The following is a 25,338-nucleotide window of genomic DNA, read 5'->3' on the forward strand; positions in this document are numbered from 1 at the left end:
TAGTGTAACCACGATATGTGTGAGAGAGCGGAGAGATGAGCTTGGCCTTGTATGTGTACGTGTTTTAGCTTCTCTATCTCTTTTCTGTAGTAAAGTGAAGGATAGAGAACGTCTGGATGTGGGGACCCTCTCCATCGATCACCAGTTGGAAGATGGTGGGTGGGAATGAGCCAAGCTATCCGTGTCTTCTAAAAGGCGAACCGCCAACCAGGAAATATGGAGTCCACCGTCGTCAGTGGACGGCCAGGATTTATAACGCAGCTCGCAGCGCACATTTATCAGAGACCCACGAGCCTTTGCGAAACGAACCCCTTTAGGCACATATCCATTGTAGCTAAGAGAAGAAGACATGAAGAATTTTCACTGCAATCACGACCTGTTGTCGCCTGCGGCTTGTGGTGGATGCGGTTCCGTCTATGCCTACCAGCCACATCTTGTTTTTGCTTCTAATAAAATTGCAGCTTTTTCGTCTCATTTATACTTCATACTATACACATCGTTTGTGTATCTTTTCACTGCTTTGTCTAATTCATACACATAAAGGCATAGTAATTGTGCGGAACTATTGAGTTATTTAAAAGAGAAAAGTTGGCGGCATTTTTTTTTATCTCTGTTGAAATTTAATTTTCACGTCTTACGGCGGGATCACACAGTAAAATTTGGTAAAAGACCTTTTTCAAAACTTGAAAAAGCAAATAAGACCCATTCGCTAATAAGGTCACATTCTCTTGAATGCAACCGACACGCTTATTGGTTGCATTTTTCAAGTTTTATAAAAGAACTTTCATCAAACTTTTGTAGCGTAATCCCGGCTTTAGTAGCATATTTAAAAAATTCAATCTGTTCAGTTTGTTTTTTTTCTTAATACATTTTCTGGTGGATCATACGCAAGGTCTTATTGGCAGTTTCGCGATGGCAAATATCACCCTTAAGCCAAACAATTTTATAATACAAATACAAATACAACGCCACAACAGGCAAAATGCCCAACGAGGTGGCTGAGATAAAGATGCCCATAAAAATATGGATGTCATATATTTCAAAAAAAATATAGCAACCCAATTAAAAATACAATTAACAAAAATTATAAACAATATATACACATGATATAATATTATACAATGCGCATAAAGAATACTTATGGTTGTCTTATTCTAAGTATGGATAGCTTCTCGATTTACCCCAACATGTTTATCGTATTTCTTTCTGAACGTGTGAATTGTGTTACAATTTACTACCTCCGGGGGTAAGCTACTCCATTCTAATAGTTTGTAAATAATAATATTATATTATTATTATAGAGTATAAGAACTCTTACAAACTCCCCTTGAGTTCTCTATCTAATTTAATGTTAAAATTTCTTGTTTAATTTTAATTTTATTCGAATGTTTTGGATAATTCGAATTTAGAGGAAAAATATCATGATTTTTTTTACGAGCAAATTTAGTTTGAGAAATTTATACAAGTCAGAATTTATTTTTCTCGGCCAAGTTGATAAAAAAACATATCTTTAAAGAGAAATAAACATTTGAAAAATTCTGTTTTTCTCTACTATTTCTTTGATAGGTAATGCCTATTTCAACTTTGTTCAGCTGGAGTTGAATCGAGACTGTATCGTTTAATTCCGATTATGCTTTACAACCTATAGATCAAGATGTAACATTCAAAATCTGAATCTTTCTGTCGTCACTAAGAGCATGGAAAGCATCGGAAAGTTAAGATTGTAATACGTTAATCAAAGTATATATCTTTGATAGCAAGCATAACAATTATAAGCAAAATTTGGGAAACAGTTTCATAACGAATGATCATGAATATTTTCCGTAAATCCATCTTTGAACATGGTCAAGAAATTCTACAGTGATGCTGATTCGAGAATATTGGAATCTTGTAGCAGCTAAAATCAATTGCTATAATTATCAATTATTAAAATTTGGGAAGCAGTTTCGTAATAGATGATAAAAAAATTTAATAATTGATTATTATTATCCTATGTTGATGTTGATGATTAAATTGCAATTTGTAGTCATTTTACAGATCCGGGATAGATTAATTGGAAAATTCGAATTTTGGATAATTCAAACTTTTTTCCCGTGACTTTAGGCTTCGAATTAACCAAAAATTCAACTGTATTTCATAAATAATATCAATTAAATGTGTTGGAAAAATGCACAGTTAAAAAAAATAATTGTGCAATAGAGCTAGCTGTCAGGGGAAAAGATACTGTTTGTAAAAATAAGCAAAATCTAAGAGAGATTCATTTTATGATTTCTTTTAAGTCTCTCTTCTGAAGCTGCACATATAAAGCTGCGCGTATTATCTAACTTGTGCGCGATTCGCCGGCGTGCGGATGAGCCAAGTCGACTATGTTGGTTAAGAATTCATACGTTCGCACGCAGGTTGCGAGGTTTACGTGAACCGGATTCACGCATACGTTTCTTCAGACGCAATTATAGCCAGGTCTTGCCTCACTCTCTCTCGTCAACCAACCTCTACATCCCAAGGCAGCCAGGTTACACTTTAGAATGGAGGTAATATTTGGGTAGGCGAAGCTTCTATAGGTGCTCTCAAATATTTATCGCCAACGCTTTCTTTATTCTAGGCAGTCTCGGCGTCTCCAACAGCAGATGTAGGTGCGCGTGGCCGAATCTATCACACTTAGAAACACCACGAAGTAGATGGGCATATTTTCTTGTTCATTTTCATCCTCCATCTAATATTAATGCCTCACTTCTGAGGGCTAATAAATGGATTCTACCACGGGGAAAGATTGCTTTTTTACTGGTTTCGGCCGAAGCGCTATTTTCTACAACCTCTCAGAAATGGCAGTTGCTCTGGTGTGGACAGCAGCTTTTCGTTTCAGGGCAGATATCTTTGGATTCTTGACCCCATTAAACTTTTTTTTTTGCTTCTTTTTCTACTGCGCTCTTTCTTTATCACTTGGATGGTTGCTATACAGGATGGGAGGGTCAAATTAAAACAAATAGCCTACGCCGTGGGAAGCAAATGCTTCACGAAGTAATAGCGAGAGAAGGAGTAGGACAAGAGAGAGAGAGAGAGAGAGAGAGAGAGAGAGAGAGAGAGAGAGAGAAAGAGAGAGAGTTCTTCTAAATTAAATACAGAACGATCCAGGAAGACCATATAAAATTTGGAGTGAAGTGTACCTTGCCATTAAACTTTACTATGCAGCTTCTACTCAATTTGAGGAGTGAGAACACAGCCTATAGTTCACTTTCTCGCTCTATTATTCTTTGCTAGATCTCTCTCTGACGTGATGGTCTTCTCTTTGTTTATTTGCTTGTTTTGTAGTGTGTAAAGAAAAATACATGTACATGTACCTGGAACGATTCTCGCACCATTTTGCAAAAGAATATTTCAAAATAAAATCTCTTATTATCTTTTCATGAGCTGTTACACGCTGAATATTTTATTGCACTGATAGATATGCAACAAGAAAATATTTCCAGGTCCGGACCAGGGTAGGTGCAAAGGGTGCGATCGCACCGGGCAGCAAAATATTAGGGGCCTTAAAACTGGATTTTGTTGCATCGATTACGTACAATATTTTACAATAACTGCTTTAAAAAAAGCCAGAACTTAAAATTCTATTGATCTATTAATGAAAAATATGTCGATTTATTAGCAGAGGCAGTGAATTTGCAGCCTCCCCGCATTCTTGAATGGGACCTTGATTTTTGACAGGACCACAGACTAAGATTCTTAGCTGGCTCCTTATATTGATTTTCAAGAAAATTTATAGTTTTAAATATTGGAAAAATATAAGATTGATACCTAAAGCCCTCAGAGCCCTTTTAGTCTTTCTCAAGTTGGGGCCCACTGGTCTTAACAGCGACATGAACTCTCGGGAAAAGATACTGTCTGGACCCGTCACCCTTTCAGACTTGAAGTGCCAGTCACCCGACTCAAAATCTTATTTCATAATAGGCATTATTTTGATCTGCATATGTCTCATTAATGTAAAGCTCCCTATCCACCTGCACTACCCAGTATGCCCTGCTTTCTATAACCTCCTCGGAGAGATTTTTATGGCTGATCCAAATCCAAAGACTTTCAGCAAGACCGCCTAAATTGAGTTTCGGTGGATGTATAGAGCAATAATGAGTTAATCTCTGGGACTGACCCCTATCACATTTCTCTCGTAATATTGAAGAGGGTTGCAAAACAGTTCTCACACCTTGCCGCTAAATTACCAAGTCCGGCCCTGCTTATTACATTGTGTGGTTATCAAAACAACCACAAATTTTATATTTATCACGTTAGGAAATTCAATTTCATAACTATTAGATACAACCAAAACGTTTTGTGCCTATATGAACTCCAATGTACGTGTGGCATGAAATATTTATACAAAGATCCTGAAACATACGTGATTATAACCCTCTTTAGACCTGCTGGAAGGACTTTTAAGTCCCTTGGGGTCACAAAGTGTTTGTATTCATGTGTTTTTATGTTTGTACCTATGTGTATGTTTGTATTTGTATATATGTCTGTGTTTTTGTGATTTGTTTATTAAAATAAAATAAAAAAAAATCAAATGATCATAACACTGTGGTGGCATATCATTGGCATAAATGAGAGATCCAGGAATGAAATAAAATCCGTTATAACTCACGTCCTGTGATGGGATGTAATATTCCGGGATGTGCCGGGACAGCTGGAGGGGACTGCTGTTTCGGCTTGCTCACTTTGGTGTTGCTTTTTGCAAACTCCAAACGGATTGTCTGAGGAAGGTCTGGGTCAAAACGGACTCCCTGCTGAGAGAAATAATATCTTTAAATACACACACTCAGACAAGACTCCAAAAAATTCATTTATAAGGTGTAACTGGAATTCTTAAATAATTATCAAAAAATCCAGCAGAATATCGTGTATTATCATGTTGTTTGGTTATAATCTTGAAGGCTAAGATATTCGTGCTGCTGATGTATGAATGAAAAATCGGGCGTGTGTTTTAACCCTTTAAGCGGCAATTAGAAATCACTAACCTCCCTCTTCAAAATTGCATATCTTTTTTAATGAAGTAGACTTTCTTCCGGTTTTCAGCAGGTGCAAACTAGGAAAAAGTTTTCCATTGAGAAATAATTTTTAAAAAATATCTAGGCCTGCCAATGGTGAAATAAGAGACTAATGGGAGCGAGATATCTCGCTATTGCCGGTTAAAGGGTTAAGAAAAAATATTAAATATAATGGTGACAATGGAATTGACTTTGCTTTCATAAAAATCAATTTCGTTTGGTCGGGGTTTTTATTTGTTTGTATTTTAATTTGTAATGTAAAATTTGCTCAATGTTTGCTCAGTTATTGTAAACTTTTTAAAAAATAATGTTCACTATCTACTTTATAAAGAGAGATGTCGCCAAGTCGACCATCTAAAACAATTTGAGACGTGAAAGAAAAGCCGTCCCGAATTGGCTATGAACAGTTCATCAGGGACTATTTAGCCCTCGCATCTCACATACATGAAAACGACTTTCTATGCAAATCTACAGGTATTTTCATAGAAATAATCACCTGAATCACTATTATCTAAATTGTGGATTCAATGCAAAATGTAATATCCAGAATTTATTATGATGCGATGCGTGTGGCCAGAAAAAAATGTTTCATTGCACTTAGCTCATCACGCTATTGAGAATGAGTGTTTTCTACATTCATTTTTATAAGAAAACCTTTGCAACATTATTGAAAAGAAAGCTAAAATCGTATTCTTAAATAAATAATATATCCCTAAATGATTAAATTCGTTTAAAAATCTCAAAAATAAAAAAGTCACAACACAAAATTTTTGTAAACATTTACCTGCAAATCCAATTTTGCTGCTTCAGCACCAGCTCGTGTGGTAAACGTTACAAAGCCAACAGGCTAGGGGAAAAAAAGAATAGGGAAAGATTAATGTAGTGCATACAACTAATCCAAGAAAAACTTCATTCCCCGCAAAACAACCCTATTAGAGAAAAATTCCCTGTGACACGATAACCTGGAATTGTAACGATACTGGTGTCCCCTTGTCGAAGAAGTTGATCGACAATATATTAACAACTCATGATCCATCATATCAGTCATGATCCCATCCGTTTAAACACTTCGATCATATCCCTCCGATACCCGCGTTCCTCCAATGTAAACATATTTTCTTGTCTTGAAAAAATTGTCTTTTTCCGTAGCTCAATCCTTGTATGCCAACCAGAGCACGCGTAGCTCTTCTTTGCACCACCTCAACCAAGTCTATGTCCCTCCTTAGGTATGGTCTCCAAAACCTTGCGTCACACTTCCAGTGCAGGAGAAACAAAGTTTTGGAAAAGCGGACGAATTACTTTAGGAGAACGCGAAGAGATCTTTTTAAAAATGAAACCAAGCATTCTCTATTCGCAGTGCTTGGTATGAACAAGCCCTTGGTAGGGTTTATCAGGTAATTGCATAGATTATACACTTATGTCCATAAGTTGAGGATAATGCCAGCTCCGGCAAATAAAGGTTCAGAAACAAAACAAACGTTACTTATTCATAAAGCCCATTTATTAAACAAAAGATAAAGAACAAAAACGATGGTGTACGTATGATACCATTCATAAAAACTACGATTTTTGCTCCCTGGAGCAATTGTAAAAAATATCTCCTTTACAAAAACTTATTATTACATGGTTGGTATAATGGTTAATACATTGTATGTCTCCCATGCGATGAAATACAGTCCGTACAACGCCTAGGCATGCTGAGTATCAAATTATCGATCTGATCTTGGGGAAGATCACTCCACTCAGCAAGCAATGCTCTCCGAAGTTCCGGTACACATATAGGAGGTGGTTGACGGGCTGCAACTCGTCGGCCAAGCATGTCCCACACATGCTCTATCGGATTCAAGTCAGGGGAGAATGCTGGCCATTCCATACGGGTTATATCCTCAGATTCAAGGCATTCGTTTACGATGTTTGCTCGGTGAGGACGGGCGTTGTCATCCATAAACACAAATTCTGTGCCCATGGCACCCCTAAACAAACGTACACGTTGTTCCAGAATGATGTCCCGATAAATTTGGGCTTTCATGGTTCCGGTTTGAACATGCAGATCTGTTCTGGAACCCAGTATAATTCCACCCCAAACGAGCAATGCTGCACCACCGTAACGGTGTCGTTCAATGATGTTGTCTTGGTGGTAACGGGTACCTGGCGTTCTCCATATGAAAGTCCGACGTGAATCAGACTGAAAGCTAAACCTGGACTCGTCGGAAAACATCACACAAGCCCACTGTGACGATGTCCACATTGCATGTTCTCTACTCCAGGCTAATCGCTGCCGACAGTGAGTTGCCGTGAGCGGAACACATCTGACAGGCCTGCTAGCATATAAACCAATATCTCCCAAACGTCTGTACACGGTTTGCCTTGAAACTGTGGTACCCGTGGCTGCAGATAGCTGACGAGACAGGTCGGATGCTGTGCTCCGTCTGCTTCTTTTGGCAGTTACTGCCAAATACCGGTCTTCATTCGGCGTTGTAACTCGGGGGCGACCTGTACTGTAACGTCTATAGACATTTCCGTTATCTCGGAATCGTTGCCAAAGCCTAGAGATGACACTTTGGGCAATTCCAAGTTCCTCGGATACTTCCATCTGAATACGCCCACATTCCAGGAGGCCGATAATTCTACCACGTAAAAAATCATCCACATGCGTCCTCTGTGTCATAACTATTCGCTTACAGAACTCTTGTGAACAATTTCACTTCTTTGCCACCATTCCTTATATACCCCCCTCTTACACTCTCGTCATTGTGACGTGTTATCGGCATCATCTGGTGGCTTCCTGAAATTTGCATATCATTCTTGCAGATGTGTGTGATATGAAAGTCCGAAAGTCCGATTCAGCTCCCTAACCACTGAATTGCCGCCTGGCAGTCCAGTGGTTAGGGAGCTGGCTTCTGACTGTGCAGGTCTGGGTTCGAATCCCGGTTCGGGCATGGATGTTTACTAACACACTAACAAATTCCCTGGAGAGATCGTAAAGATCTCTTGGGAATACGCGATGATCACGTTTAAAAAAAAAAATTTTACAGGTGAAATTTTTTCTTTAGATTTCGATTTCCGTGTGATTCTGAATTATCCTTAATTTATGGTCATGAGTGTATTTACTAAATACAGTTTACTAAACTTGTAATGTTGAGAATAAATGTGACAAAAACAAGAGAGTGCACAGTTGCAAAATCTCTATCGAGGTCGTAGACAAAGAGCTGAAACAACATTCAGTTGGGAGGTTATGCATTTCTCTTGCACTTCAAAAACATCAGCTGAAATGCAATATCATCAAAACTGCAGAATTTCAAGTGTTTTAAGGTTTTCTATCGTCAAAGTTTCAACAGTTTCCTCCTATGTGTGATCTTTGCTCCTTGAAGTATGTGAAAACTTAATTAACATAATTAGAGAGAAAGAGTACTAAGCCTGCATTTAAAACACGCGGGAAGACATATTTTATGATAAAATTGTTTTTATTTTATTTATTTGATGAAAAACAACAACTTTGATTCCGTGTCCCAGTGATCATTTGTAACTTGATAATCTCGTTCTATTTTCACCTTTCAAATACAAGACTCACAGCAATTAAATAATACGTTAAGAGGAAAGGCGTCATCGCTCGATCTAATTCCGGTGCATTTCTATCTTGTTCGGTTGGAAACCAAACAAACCCCCTTTAAACCGTTTATTCCTTAAATTTTGGAAAACACTGTATTTCTTACGTCATCTTATCGATTTAAAGAACAAAAACATTAAAACACAAAGACACCGAAACGAAAAAAAAAGAAACAACAAAAATTCCAAATTTGTTTCAATTTGAATAAATTTACGAAAGGAATTAATTGAACCTAATCGTGTAATACATTGAATACCTTTCTTTTACACATACATAGACATGCAAAAACAAAAAAACGCATTATTTTTTTCCCTTCAAGTCCTTCAAAATACCAGTTAAAGGTCGGTATTTTAGCTCTCATAATTTCTAATATTCTCGAGTCTCATTTTATTCGTTTATTTTTATTTTTTTACAGATTTTTCCTTTCAACTAGTGTTTTTTTTAGCTTTCCCCCCTTCCCCTTTTCCCAATTTTTACATACAGCATATATTCAGGGAAATAATGTGCTCGGAAGAATGCAAATGCTTGTTAAAGCAACGCAATAAATTAACTTTAAATTCCACTTACACACACCGTGTAGCAAAAATATTCAGCAACGATGAGTAATTAAAAATAAGAACTTTTCAACGAAGGGAGAAATGAAAAAGTGGAATTTTAGAGCCGGGGAAAAACATACATACACACAGAATTAAAAGAAAAATAATAATAAACTAAAGTAAAAAAAATAAAAACTCGAAATCCCGCCAAAGGAATTTGGCAAAGGTATGTGAATAGCGTTTATCTAGTTAGATATTAATGCTATGATAATTTTTTTCTTATTTCTCAAAAAAAGGATGGTTTTTTTTCTAGAATTTTCTTGGGGGAAAAAACGCTTTTTTGAAAACTGCTTCGCTCACAAGGTAGAAAGACATTTTTCTTAGCTCTTTTTTGCCTTTCCTTACAGTAGTTTTTTTTTTATATTTTATTTTCAATTTTATAACTAATGAATCGGAACGCCTGCAGCGTGTATAAAGTGCTCGCATACAGGCTCAAAGGATAATTATCGTACTTATACAGTTTTTCCCTCTCTTTTGCTTTCTTGTTTGCTTCTCATAGTAATTTTCCACTTATTTTATTTATTTTTTAATTCAAATATTCGTTTCAAAAGCTGCTATTTTGACTGCAGGGTGAATAAGAGAAGCAAAAAAATTAAGATATAAAAAAAATCGTTCTGGGATACATATGAGAAAATCTATTAAGATAACCTCAATTAGCTTGTGCGAATTCAATAAAGTATGTACACAAAATAAATTTATAAAAAACGTTCTCTCTGAACCATTCACGGTTGAGGTTTTTTTTTAAAAAAATTCTTTTTTAAGACACAAAGCGTATCTCTTTCTTTCTCTCAATTGAAGTTTTAAGTTATATGTATATAATGATTGATTCGATATATACGTATACGTTACCTTTAGAAGTTCTTTGACTTAATTTCGTTTACTTATGGTTTTATTTATTTATTTTTGTTTCGTTTTTTTTATGGGTTTGCTGGTGATCTTTATTTTACGGGAAAGTATATGTGATGAACATTTGGCTTGACCAAGGGATTCTGGACTTTTTTCAGTTGCGACTCGAAATCAACAAGATCAGCTTCACGATGGGACTGTTTTTTTTCCCTCGAAATTAGTGAAATCAGTGACGCAATAAGTGCAGTTATAACGAGATTGATTGTAAGCGGATTTTTACGACTCATCTAGGAAGTCCCTGTGAATCAAGTTTGGTTTTGACCCATAGCTGAAGAATGCCTTTCTTTAAGTGGATTCATACGACCCTTATTGGAAGCTCCTGTCAATCAAGTGTGGGAAGTGACCCATAACTCAAGAATCTCTGGCTCTAAGTGGATTCGTACGACCCTTCTTGAAAGCTCCATTGATTCAAATTAGGGACGTAGCCCATGACTCAAGAATCCCTAGCTTTAATCGAATCCGTAAAACAATTCTCATACCCTAATGAATCGGAACGCCTGCAGCGTGTATAAAGTGCTCACATACAGGCGCAAAAGGATAACTATCGTACTCATAGAGTTTTTCTTCTCTTTTGCATTATTGTTTGCTTCTCTCATAGTAATTTTCGTTAATTAATTAATTAATTTTTTAATTTAAACATTCGTTTCAAAAGCTGCTATTTTGACTGGAGGGTGAATATGAGAAGGAAAAAAATTAAGATGAAAGAAAAACGTTCTGGATACATATGAGAAAATCTATAAATCTATTCAGATAACCTCAATTAGCTTATGCGAATTCGATAAGGTATGTTCACAAAATAAATTTATATAAAAAGCTATTTCTCTCTGAAGCACCAGAGCTTCAATCACTGGCTGTAAGTGGATTCGTACGATTCTTCTCGGAAGCCGCAAAAGAACCCATAGGATTCTATACTAAAGCCAAAGGTTCTACCGATCATCGGACCCTTCGATCGCTCCCCTAAGGGCGAATTGTAAACTTTGGAAACATTGCTCCAGAGTCTAGAGATACTAAATTGTCTTGTTTGTGGTAGGTGTCGATAGTAATAGGTAGTGGATTTTTTGTCCTTATAGTTTTTGGGTACCTGTCATATTTTTTAAATAATATTCTTGTGGAAAGATGTAAGAGTTAGCTTTTAGTTATGTATACAGGGTGATTTAAAACTCAACGTACAAACTTTTAGGGAGAGGTAGAAAACACAAAACAAAACAGAATCAGATAGGAATGTATCACAATTTTTTCGTGCATAACTGTGAATGGCAAGAACTTAGAGCAACTGTTGTAAAACTTGACGTGTACACGTACTGTCCTCGTGTAAAGTATCCCTGAATAAAGAGTTTTTCCACCCATTATTGACTTGTCATTTCTGCATCTTCGTTTATCTTCCAGCTGATCAGACTGAGGTTTCCGGTCACAGTCACACATTCGTATGTGATTCCGTTTTGTTTTTGCGTTTTCTACGTCCCCTAAAAGTTTGTACATTGAGTTTTGAATCGCCCTGTATATACCATGAAGCAGGAGTTGGACAAGATTTTGTTTTCTCATCTCGGCCGACAAAATTGCTGGGTTTTCTCGTCAGACATCACCCATAATACCCTACATGCTCAACGCATGACCAAATATGGAGCCAAATGTGGCCCTCGGAGTCATCTGATAAGGAGCGCGTGCAACCTCACACCAAATTTTGTAAGAATGATCTTGGCGACACATTTACAGATCGCTTAAGTGGCTCACGGCAGATTTCCAGATTACTTAAGTGACCCGTGGCACATTAACAGATCACTTGGGTAATCCGCAACACCGTTCCACACCACTTAAGCTAGTCGTGGGGGAGTTCCACATCACTTAAGCTAGCCGTGGGGGAGTTCCACATCACTTAAGCTAGCCGTGGGGGAGTTCCACATCACTTAAGCTAGCCGTGGGGGAGTTCCACATCACTTAAGCTAGCCGTGGGGGAGTTCCACATCTTTTAAGCGTCCCACAACACATTTACGAATCACTTGAAGCAGCCTGCGTCATATTACAGATCGCTTAAGTGGCCCACGATACAGTTCCAGAGCACTTGAGTGACTCGCGACATATTTGCATACCGCTTGTATAACCCAACATATATTTACAGATCACTTGGTAAACCGCGACACAGTTCCAGATCACTTAAGCCACCCTCAGCACATTTACGGATCACTTAAGTATACCGCGACACGTTTTAAAACCAATGAAATGGCCCGCACTCTCCTGAAGGTCGAACACATTTGCATTATACGGTTTACATGTATCACAGGTGATTGGCTGGTGTGTCGTGGACGGTCGTTTGAATTTATTGGTAGTGGTGCTCAGCTTTTTGGAGAGTGCGAGGCACTTCATTAGTTTGAAAAAGTATCTCGCGCCACTAAAGTGATACGCAAATGTGCCTCGGGCTGCTTAAGTGATCTGTAAAGGGTCACTGAAGTGATCAAGAAATGTGCCGCAGGCTGTTTAAGGGATCTGGAACAGTTCCCTATGTCTCTTAAGTGATCTTTAAATGTGTCCCTTGTCACTAAAGTGATTTGTAAATGTGTCGCGATCTGCTTAAGTGATTTAGAAATATGCCGCGGACTGCACTATTACTTGAAGTAAGAATGTGCCGCAGACCACCCACATAATTGAAGTGAGACTGTTCACATGCTTAGTCCAGTCTTAGCTCCAGTTCACTTAAGTGATCTGGAACAGCGTCTAGTTCACTTAAATAATATTTAAATGGGCTACAGGTCACTAAAGTGATCGGGGAATATACTGCGTGTCACTGTCATGTGTTCTGAAACTGTGCCGCGGGACACATAATAGATGTAGAAATTCATCTTGGGCTGCTTAAGTGATATGGAAATGTGCCGCGGGGTTGCTTAAATGATCTGGAATGGCACCCTAGGTCAGTAAAGTGATCTGCAAATGTACCACTGGCTACTTGAATGATCTGTAAGTTTATCGCCGGCTGCTTAAGTGATCTGAATATGTGCCATGGGTCACTAAAGTGATCTGGAAATGTACCGCAAGCCACTTAAGTGATCTAAAATTCGCTGCGGACCACTTAAGTGATCTAAAAATGTTCTACGCACCACTTGAGTGATGAGTGATCAGTAAATGTACCGAGGGTCACTTAAACGATTTGGTAAAGTGCTGCTCAGTTAATTTTTTTTCAAAATTTTCTCGGGCCATATCGAAAGCTCACGGGCTAACGGTTAAGCAAAAATGTCTTATGGCGATATGATTGCACTTGGTGCGCGAACAAACATTTTTTTTTTGAAATATGCGTTTTACTTACCGATGATGTCTTGCCGTTCTTGCTCGTGACTTTTAATAATGATCCTTCATAGCCCTGTGAAGAAAGGATTGAATTATGTTAGATTTGACTTCATTTATGTACAGGGTGTCCTGAACTGTTTGCTCAGCAGATATATCTGCAATCGTTGGCTTTAGAAACATTCTTTCAATTACAAAAAGTTTTCAAATGAGTTGCAGTTACTTAAAATCTCAATTTGTTTCAGGGGTTGTGTATACATAAAAAAATAAATTAAATTTTCATACAGTCCCTGCATAATAAAACTTCCAATTATTGAAATGTAGATCCCGCATTGAAAAATCATTTGCAAAAAATTTCATATTTTTAAACGAAATATTTATCGTGATATTAAATATACAAAAAACCACTATATTTTGGCAAATGATGGCTGTGTTGGAAAGTTTCCATTGACTCTGAAGTTGCCATTTTTATAAGGACTGTACACAAATACAAATACAAATACAAATACAACGCCACAACAGGCAAAATGCCCAACGAGGCGGCTGATAAAAAGATGCCCATAAAAATATGGTTGTCATATGTTTCAAAAATACAGCAACCCAATTAAAAATGCAATTAACCTAAATTACAAACAATATATACACATGATAAAATATTATACAATGCCCATAAAGAATACTTATGGTTGTCTTATTCTAAGAATGGATAGCTTCTCGATTTACCCCAACATGTTTATCGTATTTCTTTTTAAACGTGTCAATTGTGTTACAATTTACTACCTCCGGGGGTAAGCTATTCCATTTATTAACAACCCTATTGGAGAAAAATTCCCTGCGACACCATAACCTTGCATTGTCCCTCACCAATCGATACTGGTGTCCCCTTGTAAAAGCAGTCGATTGGCGGTGTACTAAAAGTTCATGGTCCATCCTATCCATCCCATTGAAAATTTTGAACACAAATAGAATAAACACTCCACCATTTCATTTTTTGGTTCACAACATAGCAATTATATTTTTTTGGCAATTAGGCCTACATAATTTTCGCAACTTTGAATTTGATTTACGTTTCGAAATTTTTGAATCGCAAAATTTTCTCGATCATTGGCGACAACCACTGAAAACAAAGTCAAATATCTCCGTTAATATTATATTTAAAAATATTCAATCTTTCACTAATTGGAAGTTTTAGCTCATAGAAAAATTAACACGTTGTATGTTGCCCCTATTTTATTTTTATGCATACACCCTTTGAATATTTTAAGACGATTTGAGTAATTGCAGTCATTTGAAAACTTTTTGTAGTTTTTGAAAAGCATGTTTCTAGAAAGTAAACGGTTATACAGAGATATCCGCCGTGCAAACAATTTGTGACACCCTGTGTATATACAATATATTGTTTAATAATAATAATAATAATCAATTTTTAATGATTACAGTACGCTTACCTTGTACGCCCTGAACAGCAGATACAGCTCTCTCGGTTTTGCATCCATAGGGAGACCACTCACAAACAACGTTCTCACCTTAAAGTAATAATTATTAATTTTTAATTACTATGTATTATATACAAAAGCAAAAGCTGTAAAAAAGTTTTGAATAAAACATATTTTTATCTATTGATTAATCAATAGAAAGATTTATGTTTTAAAAATGAAGCATATTTTTCTATTGATTACCAATTTCGTATTAGATTTTTACGGTAAAGTTAAATGAAAATTTATACATGTATAGTTATCATTGTTTTATTAGGGAATATCTCCCATGAACAGTAATGAAATGCGTACCGTAATATGAGGATACTTTGCATTTACAGTGGGCAACTTTGCACTAATCCTGAAAAAATAGTCAACGTCACCTAGCTGCCATTATTATGTAAATTTCCGAACAGTTTCGATTTTACCCGACAGAGGAAACATCATCGGTCTACTCATATAAATTAGGCACATTGCATTGTGCAAAAATGTGGTCAGGACTTCAACTCCACCATGAATATACAGTGTCAGTAAGTGCTCCATGAATATACAGTGTCAGTAAGTGCTAATGAGACTTTTATCTCATCAACCGTCCGTCGTAGAAGTATAGTTTCAATTTAAAAAATGCTCAAAAAGCGTTCAAAAATTGTCCTATACCAGTTTCGAGAGTAAAAATACGGTATGTAACAAAATAAAAAAATAATAATCGAAGCTTTTAAACGGTCCCTTTGTTTTGCAACATCTAAATAGAAATTTGTTGCCCTGTCTCTCCTGTGGCCAACAGAAAAAAATTCCACGTTTCTAAGTGCAAATTCGCTGAGATATTCGAATTTAAAAATTGCAGAAAAGTTGAGAAAGGACAGCATAAATGAGGAAAAGCAGCGTTGTCCGTTAGTTTTCGCTGTTCTTTTATAACTTTTGTAAACATCTCTGCCTACCGACAAAAAATTAATTAAGTACTTTCTTTTCTCTGATACTAACATGGAAAAACACTTTCGAATTTTTTTAAAATTAATTTTTTGACGTATATATATTTATTTTGTAATTGTTCCCAATGAATGTTTCTCCACCTAGAGCTTATATGTCTTCAGCACTTTTTATACCTTCCAATTGCCCCCCCCCCCCATGTTAACTACTCAAAGCACCACCACCATGTCTGTCTGTCACAGTTTATTCACAGTTTAATGATATGTATTCTGATAAAAATCACTAAAAAAACTGTTGTATTGCTAAGTAAACTAGGGGTTAGAGCACAATTTGTAGTTTATATCCTGACTTGAGGGACTATGTAAGTTGTGATTCAGAAATATGGTGAATATAAACTCTGGGGGGGCTCTCATCAGAGGGCAATACTTAAAGTTGAACTTTCGGGGATTTTTTAAGATAGCTTGCAGGAAAAAAAGCCTCCGGGGAAAGTGTGATTTATTACATAAGATTCAGCAATGTAATTTTGGGAAAAAAATTATACGTGAGGATGAAGATGACCTGCATCATGTTTGCTGAAAAAATTTGAATGAAGTGAATTTAAAAAAAAAGGAAGAAATATAAAGATTTGCCGACTTTATGTTTTTAATGCATTTTTTGAGTATCAAGAAAACTGAATGCTCGGGCCTATATAAAAGGGATATATCAACATCATTTTACATATTTGCGAAGCCTTTTCCTAACAAACTCTCAAAAATGGTGCAAAGTAGCCCCGTGTTTACGGTATAGAAAAGTATTGTAGCTACACCTAGAAAAGAAATAAAAGCAAAAAAAAAGGACAAAAAGAGAGAAACGTGCGTGATGGGATGCCATACTTGAGTGATAATTCCGTGGTATTCTGATGGTGCGGCGGGCGGGACAAAGATGAACGATGTGTGTGTTTCGGCCACCAATCGATAGATGTCACTAGCGGCATCGGGTACTGGGATTCATTTCCGGAGCGGATGAAGAGCATACCTAACATATCCGTAGGGCGAAAGCTTCTCGTTCATTTGCAGCAGGAGCAGCTTTCGACATCGTGATTCCATATAATGGACAACTTGCGTAAAATATGAACCTAAAGCCTATACACAATATTTTGATGGACGGGCACTCGATGCACCACGGGACATTATATCAAAAAGGTACACAAACACACCTTTTTTTATTTGTACATCGCAGATTATTTTTCATCAATTTAATATTCCATATACACATATAAATAAAAATAAACAATAAAATATTATTAACTGTTAAATGCGTACTTTTGCTCATAGTTAAGGGGGTTAGTGCAGTATTTCAATTTTTTGCCTATGGCCCTCTTTGGACCATATTTTTTTCTGGCGGCCCCCGTCTCATCCAGCACCCCTCGTTCATCCAGGAGCGAGGGTTTTCCTTGGGAGCGATATGCAGTGACATTGCAAGACATAGGGTCCCGAGGCAGAAAGATGTTCATTAGCCCTTACTTTAGCTGGAAGCAACCGCTTACGTATTTACTTACTTTCATAAATCATGTAAAATCTCATCAAAAAAATCTACAAATCTCATCATGTAGGACCCCTCCCCCATCGACATCAAAATAAGGGTCATTCCGGAATAGTCCCATGAGATGGCTCTGGTTATACACAGGGCTATTTTAGCAACGTCAGGGACCCGCTACCTGGCTGTGAGTACCTGTATACAAATCTAACACTTATTCTCGAAAAAAAATAGTAGTATCAAATATCATTATTGTGGGGCCTGTAGGCTGTCTTCCGGTGAGCGCATGGGCAGTTCCGCTTTAATCTGAAAGTAGTTACACTTTTTTTCCCTCCATAATTTCACTTGAAGTTCATTTCTTTACATCTTGATTTTTTTACAGCGTTTTGCGGCCCCTTAGCAGCCTGTCAGGGTCCTCTTCAACTTTTCACCCGTGGCTCCTTTGGAGTATCTCAGGACCGCGAGGGATCAGTGTAGTCCCAGGTCGAGAAACACTGGATTAGTGCACTCAAATTTTCTAAAAAACACATATTCGATTTTTTTCAATTTTCAAATACTATAAAGTTTTCTGCGTCTCTAATTGTGTTCTAGTTTTTGTTTTACCACTAGAAGTATTTTAACATATCTTAATATAAACTGCCGGCAATCTTTATATATGCTGATGCTTGCATTAAAATGCTCTTTTCTCCAAACTGAGTTTTTTTGTCAGACAAGGAACATTTTTTCTAACGCCAATCGTTCAAACCACTTTAAACTTTGTGTCTCTCAACACTAAAGTGTTGCATACAATGACGAGAGGATTTCTTATTAAAATGATTTAAAGAAATTTTATGGTACAAATTAGGAGTAAATTTCAGTGATTAAAAAAAACTACATGCTGTTGAAGTTGAAATTCTAGAAGACAATAACAAACGACTCAATTCCTGAATGCTCTCGTTAAATTGTATAAATATATTGATAATATTTGAGAAAAAAATTAAGTGCCAAAAAAAGTGAATAGAAAAATTGTAAATGTTCCTTAAACGAAGGAGATTTTTCCTATAGGAAACCAAGATCATGCACTATTCCCCTTAATGACACGTAAGGAAATCGGAAAAATCATTTAAAAATTATATTTCAAATTTTACTGCTTATACAAGGCCTTAAAGAGAACGTACAGCTTCAGAAATTGCATATAAATAAATGCATTGAAGTAATATTACTTTCCAAATATATAACTACAGTTTCTGTGTTGTGTGATTCAAATTATAGTACGAAAAAAAAATTCCTGTTGCAAACTTCAAGGTAAAAAAAATTCTTCAATCAAAACATTTTAACAAATTAGCAAAATCACAGCCACACATGCTCTGTAACGCACAAAAGTGTTGTTATCGTTAATTGGGACATCTAACAGTAAATTCAAAATATAAATTGGAAAGAATATGACCTCACACCTTATGTGCAAGACAATTCTAAGATTTATCTTGAATGTGGCTTCAGTAATGAACGTTTAAAGAACCGGCTTAAATTCAAAGCTTTGCGTTTAAGGGTTAAGGTTGTTATATTTCTAATTAAATGTCCAGTTAATTCTATAGCAGATACTTCGTTCCAAATTTTCAACTTTTACTAAAGATTTTTCGTATGTCAAATTTGAGGCTTATCACGTTTTCATATGATTAGTAAAATTTATAAATTTTCTGGATCTATGGGAAACTGATATGGCCACACACACACAATTTAGGTAATTCTGAATTTTTATCTTCAAACTGGCTGCAGTAGTGAACGCTTAATGGACCGTTTGCACATATACAGAGCCATGCACTTAATGGTAAAATATAAATAACACTTTAAATACATCTCCATACCAAAAATTTTCATCATAAAAATCTAGTAATCAAAAAATGTCAATTTACTTAATATGATAAAAATCAATAAAAAAATCGGTTTGGAAGATTAATGAAAATTACGAATATTTCAAAAAACATTTCTTATTACACATTTTACTAATTTAGAGTTAGTGCATCGGAACGAAGTGCGCATGCTTAATATCTTCTGAACCCAAGGCCCAGTAAAATGTGTGAAACAATTCGATGGACCTCTTTTGTCCAGCTTTACGGGACATTCCTGTACTTTTAATTGTTCTGAATTGTTTTTATACACTTGTCCTGTTTTTCAACGATGAATTGAATTCGATTATTTGAATTCGTAATGTTTACTAAAATCGTGAATAAACAGCGTTTTCATATAAACGTTCCCAATGTTTTTCCTTCAATTTTTCAGCGATTTAACTATAATTGGGGATTTTGCCGTCTTATGGCAACTTTTTTATGACAATTGGCGACATCACGTATTTTACCGTATTTAAGATACCAGTTCCCCATATTTTGGTAATGACATATGATCATCTAGTCAGTTGAATGTTTTTTCACCAAATACATTTTTGTTTACTGCGATTTGCAGCCGGCTTTTATTTCCCCGCCCTTCGCCAATTTTGGCAATAATTAGCGACTTCGTCGTAAACTGCATTTTTTGTCTACAAATAGTGATATCCCGTATTTAGGATCACAATCTCTTGCATTTTCCTTGATGAGGTATGGTGAACCTGTAAAATAATACAGGTACAGTGAAACTACGTTTATACGACGTTCAAAGAGTCCGAGTCAAAACGTCGTATGAATGTGTTGTCGAATATAACTGAGACCTTTTTGAAAAAAAAAAAACTTCCCAACTCACAGACATATACAAAATCTTATAAAATTCAATATGTTTAATTGCATCTACAATTTTGCTATTAAAAAAATATTATTTTTAGAGTGTCAGCAGTCACTCTAAAACTTATGGCTTTTGCGGTGGCAATATGCAAGAGGAATTGTTGCAACAACGCCTTTTCACTGCATACGAAAATTGTGACATTTTGATGGATATAAATGACGTTTTTTCAAAAGATTCGGAGTTTGAGTCGAAGTGAAAGCGTCGAATAATTGAGGTTTTGTTAGGAATAAATTAATTATTTTAACATTAAAATGTATAGAAAAAAATTGTGACTGAAGCCAAATGTCGTATAAATGTGAAATCCGTATAACCGGGAGACGTATAAACGAGGTTCCAATGTATTATAATATTATTAATACCATATGGGTATTATTAATATTAATATTGCGAAAGCGAAAATTGAATAATTTTTCATTCAGTTGGAAATCGAATTATGAAGTCTGCTTGCGGACCACAGGTTGAGAAATGTTGTCCTATGAGAATCCACATGGGCAGAAAACACGAGGTTACAAATATTCAGCTATATTCCGTCAGTTCATGTTCAGCCTTGACGAGAAGTCAAAGGAACATGATGAAGCTAACAAAAGACATAATGTATAAAGATAAGGTGGAAAACAAGCAATAAAAAATTGAGGATAAAGAAAAAAAAGAGAGAGGGAGAATATAAAAAAAGCACAAAGTGTGCAACCGAAGCTTCAGCGACGAAATTCATAAAGCCCAAGCACATGTCAATATCCGGAGAACATAAAACGGTACCTAACAGGAATAGGTATATACGAAGAGCAGCACTTTTTCTAACGTTGTTCGAAAAGTTCTCAAATGAAGGAAAATAAAATTTTAATGTTTGTTGAAGCAGCTCCAGACAGGAAGTCAAACTCGTAAAAGCTTGATACGCGCGCATACCTATACACAAAAAAGAATATAGTCCTTCCTCCTGGTCCTTTTTGTTGTTGTTTCTTGAATCTTATGCCATAGAAAATACCACAAACAGACCAATGTATGATTCGTCTCCAGGACTGTTATTATTTGCTCTTCTAAGCATCAAGGAATGATATCGTTAAGACGCGCTCTTTTACTTTATTATTTCAACTTTTTTCTCATTTTACATAACAGTCCTCTCGAATATTTTGATTTGTTTCCTTTTTACTATACAGGAACACAATTAAGGTATCCGATTACGTTTAAAAGGTTTCATGACCCTCGAAGTCGAATTTTCAAAAATATCTTCGAAAAATATTTCATTCAGTTGGATATAAAATAATAAAAATTTTATCTCGATCGGTTAACTTGTTCTTAATAAGAGTAAGAAATAATGAATTACAGTGTAAACGTATATACAAGAAAAACAATGTGAATGCGATTTTCTCAGATTGCTGTTTTTGAACTCGTTTGTTGAAATTGAAAAAAAAAAACCACTGCCCCAAAAGTTCTGAAATGTTGCAGAAATTTTCAATTGACATGTGTTATCAAAATCAGCCTCGAACTTGGATATTTGACTATCCCTTAGTTATATGAATTTTGAAATTTTGAAAAAATACAAATTCAAAAAATCTAAGCATTTTTTTAAAAGTATTTCCCATTAGTCAATTGATAAATCTGAAGTCTATTTTAATAACACAACAAACATTTCTATGAAATTTCAGAATTGTCGATGCAGCAGTTTTTTTAAAACTTAACGTATGATCTTTTTTTAAATTTTTAACGTAACCAATCTGATTAAAAACTGCAATTTGAGAAAATCGCGTTCAAACTGTTTTTCTTGTATACGTTTACACTATGATTCATTATTTCTTCTTTCATTATGAAAATTAATATACTACTAATAATAATAAATAATTTATGATAGAATTAATATTTATGAATATACAAATTAACGGATTGACACGAAATTTTCATTATTTTATTTGCGATTAAATGAAATAGTGTCTGTAGTTATAAAGTCGACTCCAAGGGTCGTGACACCCCTTAAAACGTCATTTCGGAAGAAAATGTCGATTTTTATTTTTTATAGAGATGCTCTCTCCCATCTTCTATAATGGCAAAACAGCTCTTTCTTGTTTTGTTTATGCGACGCTTACAACCGAAGTTACGTCTACATTTTACAGTGTGTTTTTACATACAAGTAATCCGTGAATAAAAATTAAATGTGTTTTAACTTTAAATGTGTTTTACGAAGAATGTTATTATATTTTTTGACATTGTTATATTTCAGTTTGAAACGTGGTTATTAAAATCTATTGATTCTCTCATTACGACATTTTAATATAATGTTTTACCACATATTTTTCAGGTCTTGTACCCAAATCTAAATCTACGACATACAGTGAAACCTCAGTACAACGATACTCGATACAGGAATATCAGAATTGGCACGTTTAAAAAAATGTACGATGAAACATATTGGAATAAATCGAGAAGCTATCAATACTTAGATAAGACAACTATAATTTCTTTTGTATGGGCAGTGTATTATATATTATTAATTATTTTCGAGATATATGCTTTTACATTGGGTTTGCTGTATTTTAGTTTATTTGACGTCAATATTTTTTATAGGTATCTTTTTTCATCCACCTCGTTGGGCAATTTGTCTGTTATAGCCTTTGTGCGTGTATTTGTACTCGTAAAATAATAAATGCCTCTACAACGATGTCTTTCCTGGATCCACAGAGAATCGTTATATCGAAGTTTCACTGTACATTTGTCTAGTTACAGTGCTTTATACGCGATATGTAAAATGAAATTTTTCAAAAAAATTCACACGTGCATCAACATATCTGGATGTAACTTATGAGCTTATCATACAATGCTTTAAATTTTAGTACCAAACCTATATCTTTCTCAGATGAATCTACTGTAAAAATAATGAAACATTTTATTCATAGAATTTTTTTTTGCAATCGTTTTTGGAATAAACGAATGAAAATTTTGCTTAAAATTTGACATCAGTATGACTTTTTCATAGAAAATGACATCCAAAATTTATTATCCTTTTCACCATTTTGGGATAACGTCTAGCAAAAAAGCGTTAGTACCAGTTTATGGAAAAGTGACGAGAAAAGTAGTCGGATCCGAAGATGATGTCACTCTCCGCTATCCATACAAAGGTTTTTAACAGCTGGCTGATGCGAAGATATATTTTGGAAAAAGAGAAATTCAACTGCCCCTGCGGGGAATCGAGCCCACGTCCTTTAACTTTTCGGGTGAACGCCCTAGACCACTAAACTACAGAGGCACTGAATATTTCAATCTTTCCTAGGAGTTCGTGTGCACTGAACGGGACCGTACATGGACGGTTGGACCTAACTCAAGCCAAAGCTCACAATTGCGGACAATGCCACCAGATGGCGACTTATGGATAGCGTTAACTTATGGCTATAAGCTTAACCTTTGTATGGATGGCGACATCTTCTTCAGATAAGTTGCCATCTGGTGGCATTGTATAGTATATCATATATTACGATTTATCAAGTTTATCAACGACGTGACGCTTGGGTACTATGCGTAATCACCGGCCAAAGCGACATTTTAGTGCTTATTAAATTTACCAACGATGCTTGGGTACTCTACATAATCGCCGGTAAAAGTGATTAATTTAGAGAAATTTATCAAACTTACCAAAAATCGGTGACTATGCATAATAACCTGTCGATATGTATAATAACCGGCTTTATCACATTTTCCGTAGCAGATACAGTCCACAGATAATCTATGCAGAAATTCGAAATTGGTTCTCGTTGAATCAAAAACTGATAAGTCGAATATGGAATGTGACAGTTTAATGGCACTAGTCGGTACATTTATCAATTTTTATTCAGTGTCATCTACTATGATTCGTTCTGGTTATTACTACTGTAGCTGACGGATCCATGGGCATTTTGTTGTCAACTATTGTTTTCCGGAAGCCCTTCCGGGAAAAAAAAGAAGCCTTTTCTTCGTCGGGAATTGCAATCGTAGTAAGTTTTCCTTCTTTGTTTTCTAAGAAATGCAACAGAAGAATCACAGAGTGTAAAAAGAAAGTTGTATGCACATGCTCAAAAAAGATCGAAATTCAATCAGTTGTGACCCGGACACAGTTTATGTATCCGACAACGGCAAGTGAAGTAACGGATACCAAGAAATCTCGTTCTCAAAATAAACTGAAATATACAGATGTTCAGAATTGTCTATACTTTTAGTTCTTTACACGAAGAAAATATGAATCTACGAGATAAAAATACTGTAAGTAAAGTTTAAAAAAAAAAATGTAAAGCATATAAATGTCAATGAATTTTTCGCATGAGGAAATGTTTCAACAAGTTTTACTTCTATTGGAACACTTTGCATTAACTATTATCAATATAACATTTCTGTAAAATATAAAATCGGTGTATGATCGGTTATTATCTATAATATCCTGTTATTATGCATACTTACCAATCGTCTTGTTAGGTTTGATAAATTTGTCCCTTTTACCAGCGAATATGCGTAATAACCAAGCGTCGTGGGTAAATTTGATATATACTGAATTTTTTTAACCGGAGGTTATGCATAAAGCGTCGTTGATGAATTTGATAAATACTAAAAAAAAATATCACTTTTACCGGAAATTAATTTTTTAAAAATTAATTGTGAGACAGCTTACTTACGCAATTTAATTTGATACAGAGGAAACAGTTTTAACAGCTTTGTTCTTCTTAAAGGGACTGGTGCTTGATAATGGCTTCCAATGCTTTCTTATGGGAAAAATCTCTTTCTTTTAAGTAACATTTAAAATTTTTCTATTCACTTAAAATAATTTTTTTTCTCCAATACATATGGATATTTTTATACAATTTAACGTGAGCGTTTATGATTTTAATTTTTGGTTATTTTTTCTCGAATTTTAACTTCAACAACATGCAACTTTTATAAAAAAAATCAGCAAAATTTATCCTTATTTTGTACCATAAGGGGTATTTAAATAATTTTAATGAAAAATATTCTCAAGTTAAAGTATGTAACATTTAGTGTTGAGAGACACACAAAGTTTCAAGACATTTGAATGAGTGGTTTTTGGAAAAAAATGCTCTTTTTCTAACAAAAAACTTAGTTTTGAGAAAAGAGCATTTTAGTGGAAAACATTAGCATTTAGTGGAGACATATATAATGACTTCCGGTAGTTTATATTAAAATATTTAAAAAATATTTCTCGTAGAGGTTGAACAAAACCTTGAACACAGAGCAGAGAGAGAGAGAGAGTTAGACGCAGAAATTTTTATAGTATTTGAAAA

The 25,338-nt window shown here is 35.4% G+C and overlaps 1 protein-coding gene across 4 annotated transcripts in view; it reads right to left on the reverse strand.

The window, feature by feature from the left end:
- Positions 1-25,338, reverse strand: part of LOC149084819 (protein couch potato-like) — a 278,831-nt gene that overhangs the window by 40,992 nt on the left and 212,501 nt on the right. For 3 of the 4 annotated variants that reach the window (XM_089232561.1, XM_089232559.1, XM_089232563.1), the window contains exons 2-5: positions 14,867-14,944; positions 13,441-13,494; positions 5,821-5,883; positions 4,634-4,775 (exon numbers count right to left, since the gene is read on the reverse strand). In XM_089232561.1, coding sequence (XP_089088687.1) covers positions 4,634-4,775; positions 5,821-5,883; positions 13,441-13,494; positions 14,867-14,944 — 337 coding nt within the window. The remainder of the gene's footprint in view (positions 1-4,633; positions 4,776-5,820; positions 5,884-13,440; positions 13,495-14,866; positions 14,945-25,338) is intronic. The other variant, XM_089232560.1, reaches the window with a different exon arrangement.

Source organism: Pholcus phalangioides, unplaced genomic scaffold (assembly GCF_987345545.1).
Source record: "Pholcus phalangioides strain wild (caught in Gottingen) unplaced genomic scaffold, Ppha-v1.0 ptg000007l_1, whole genome shotgun sequence".
In the NCBI taxonomy this organism is placed as follows: Eukaryota; Metazoa; Arthropoda; class Arachnida; order Araneae; family Pholcidae; genus Pholcus; species Pholcus phalangioides.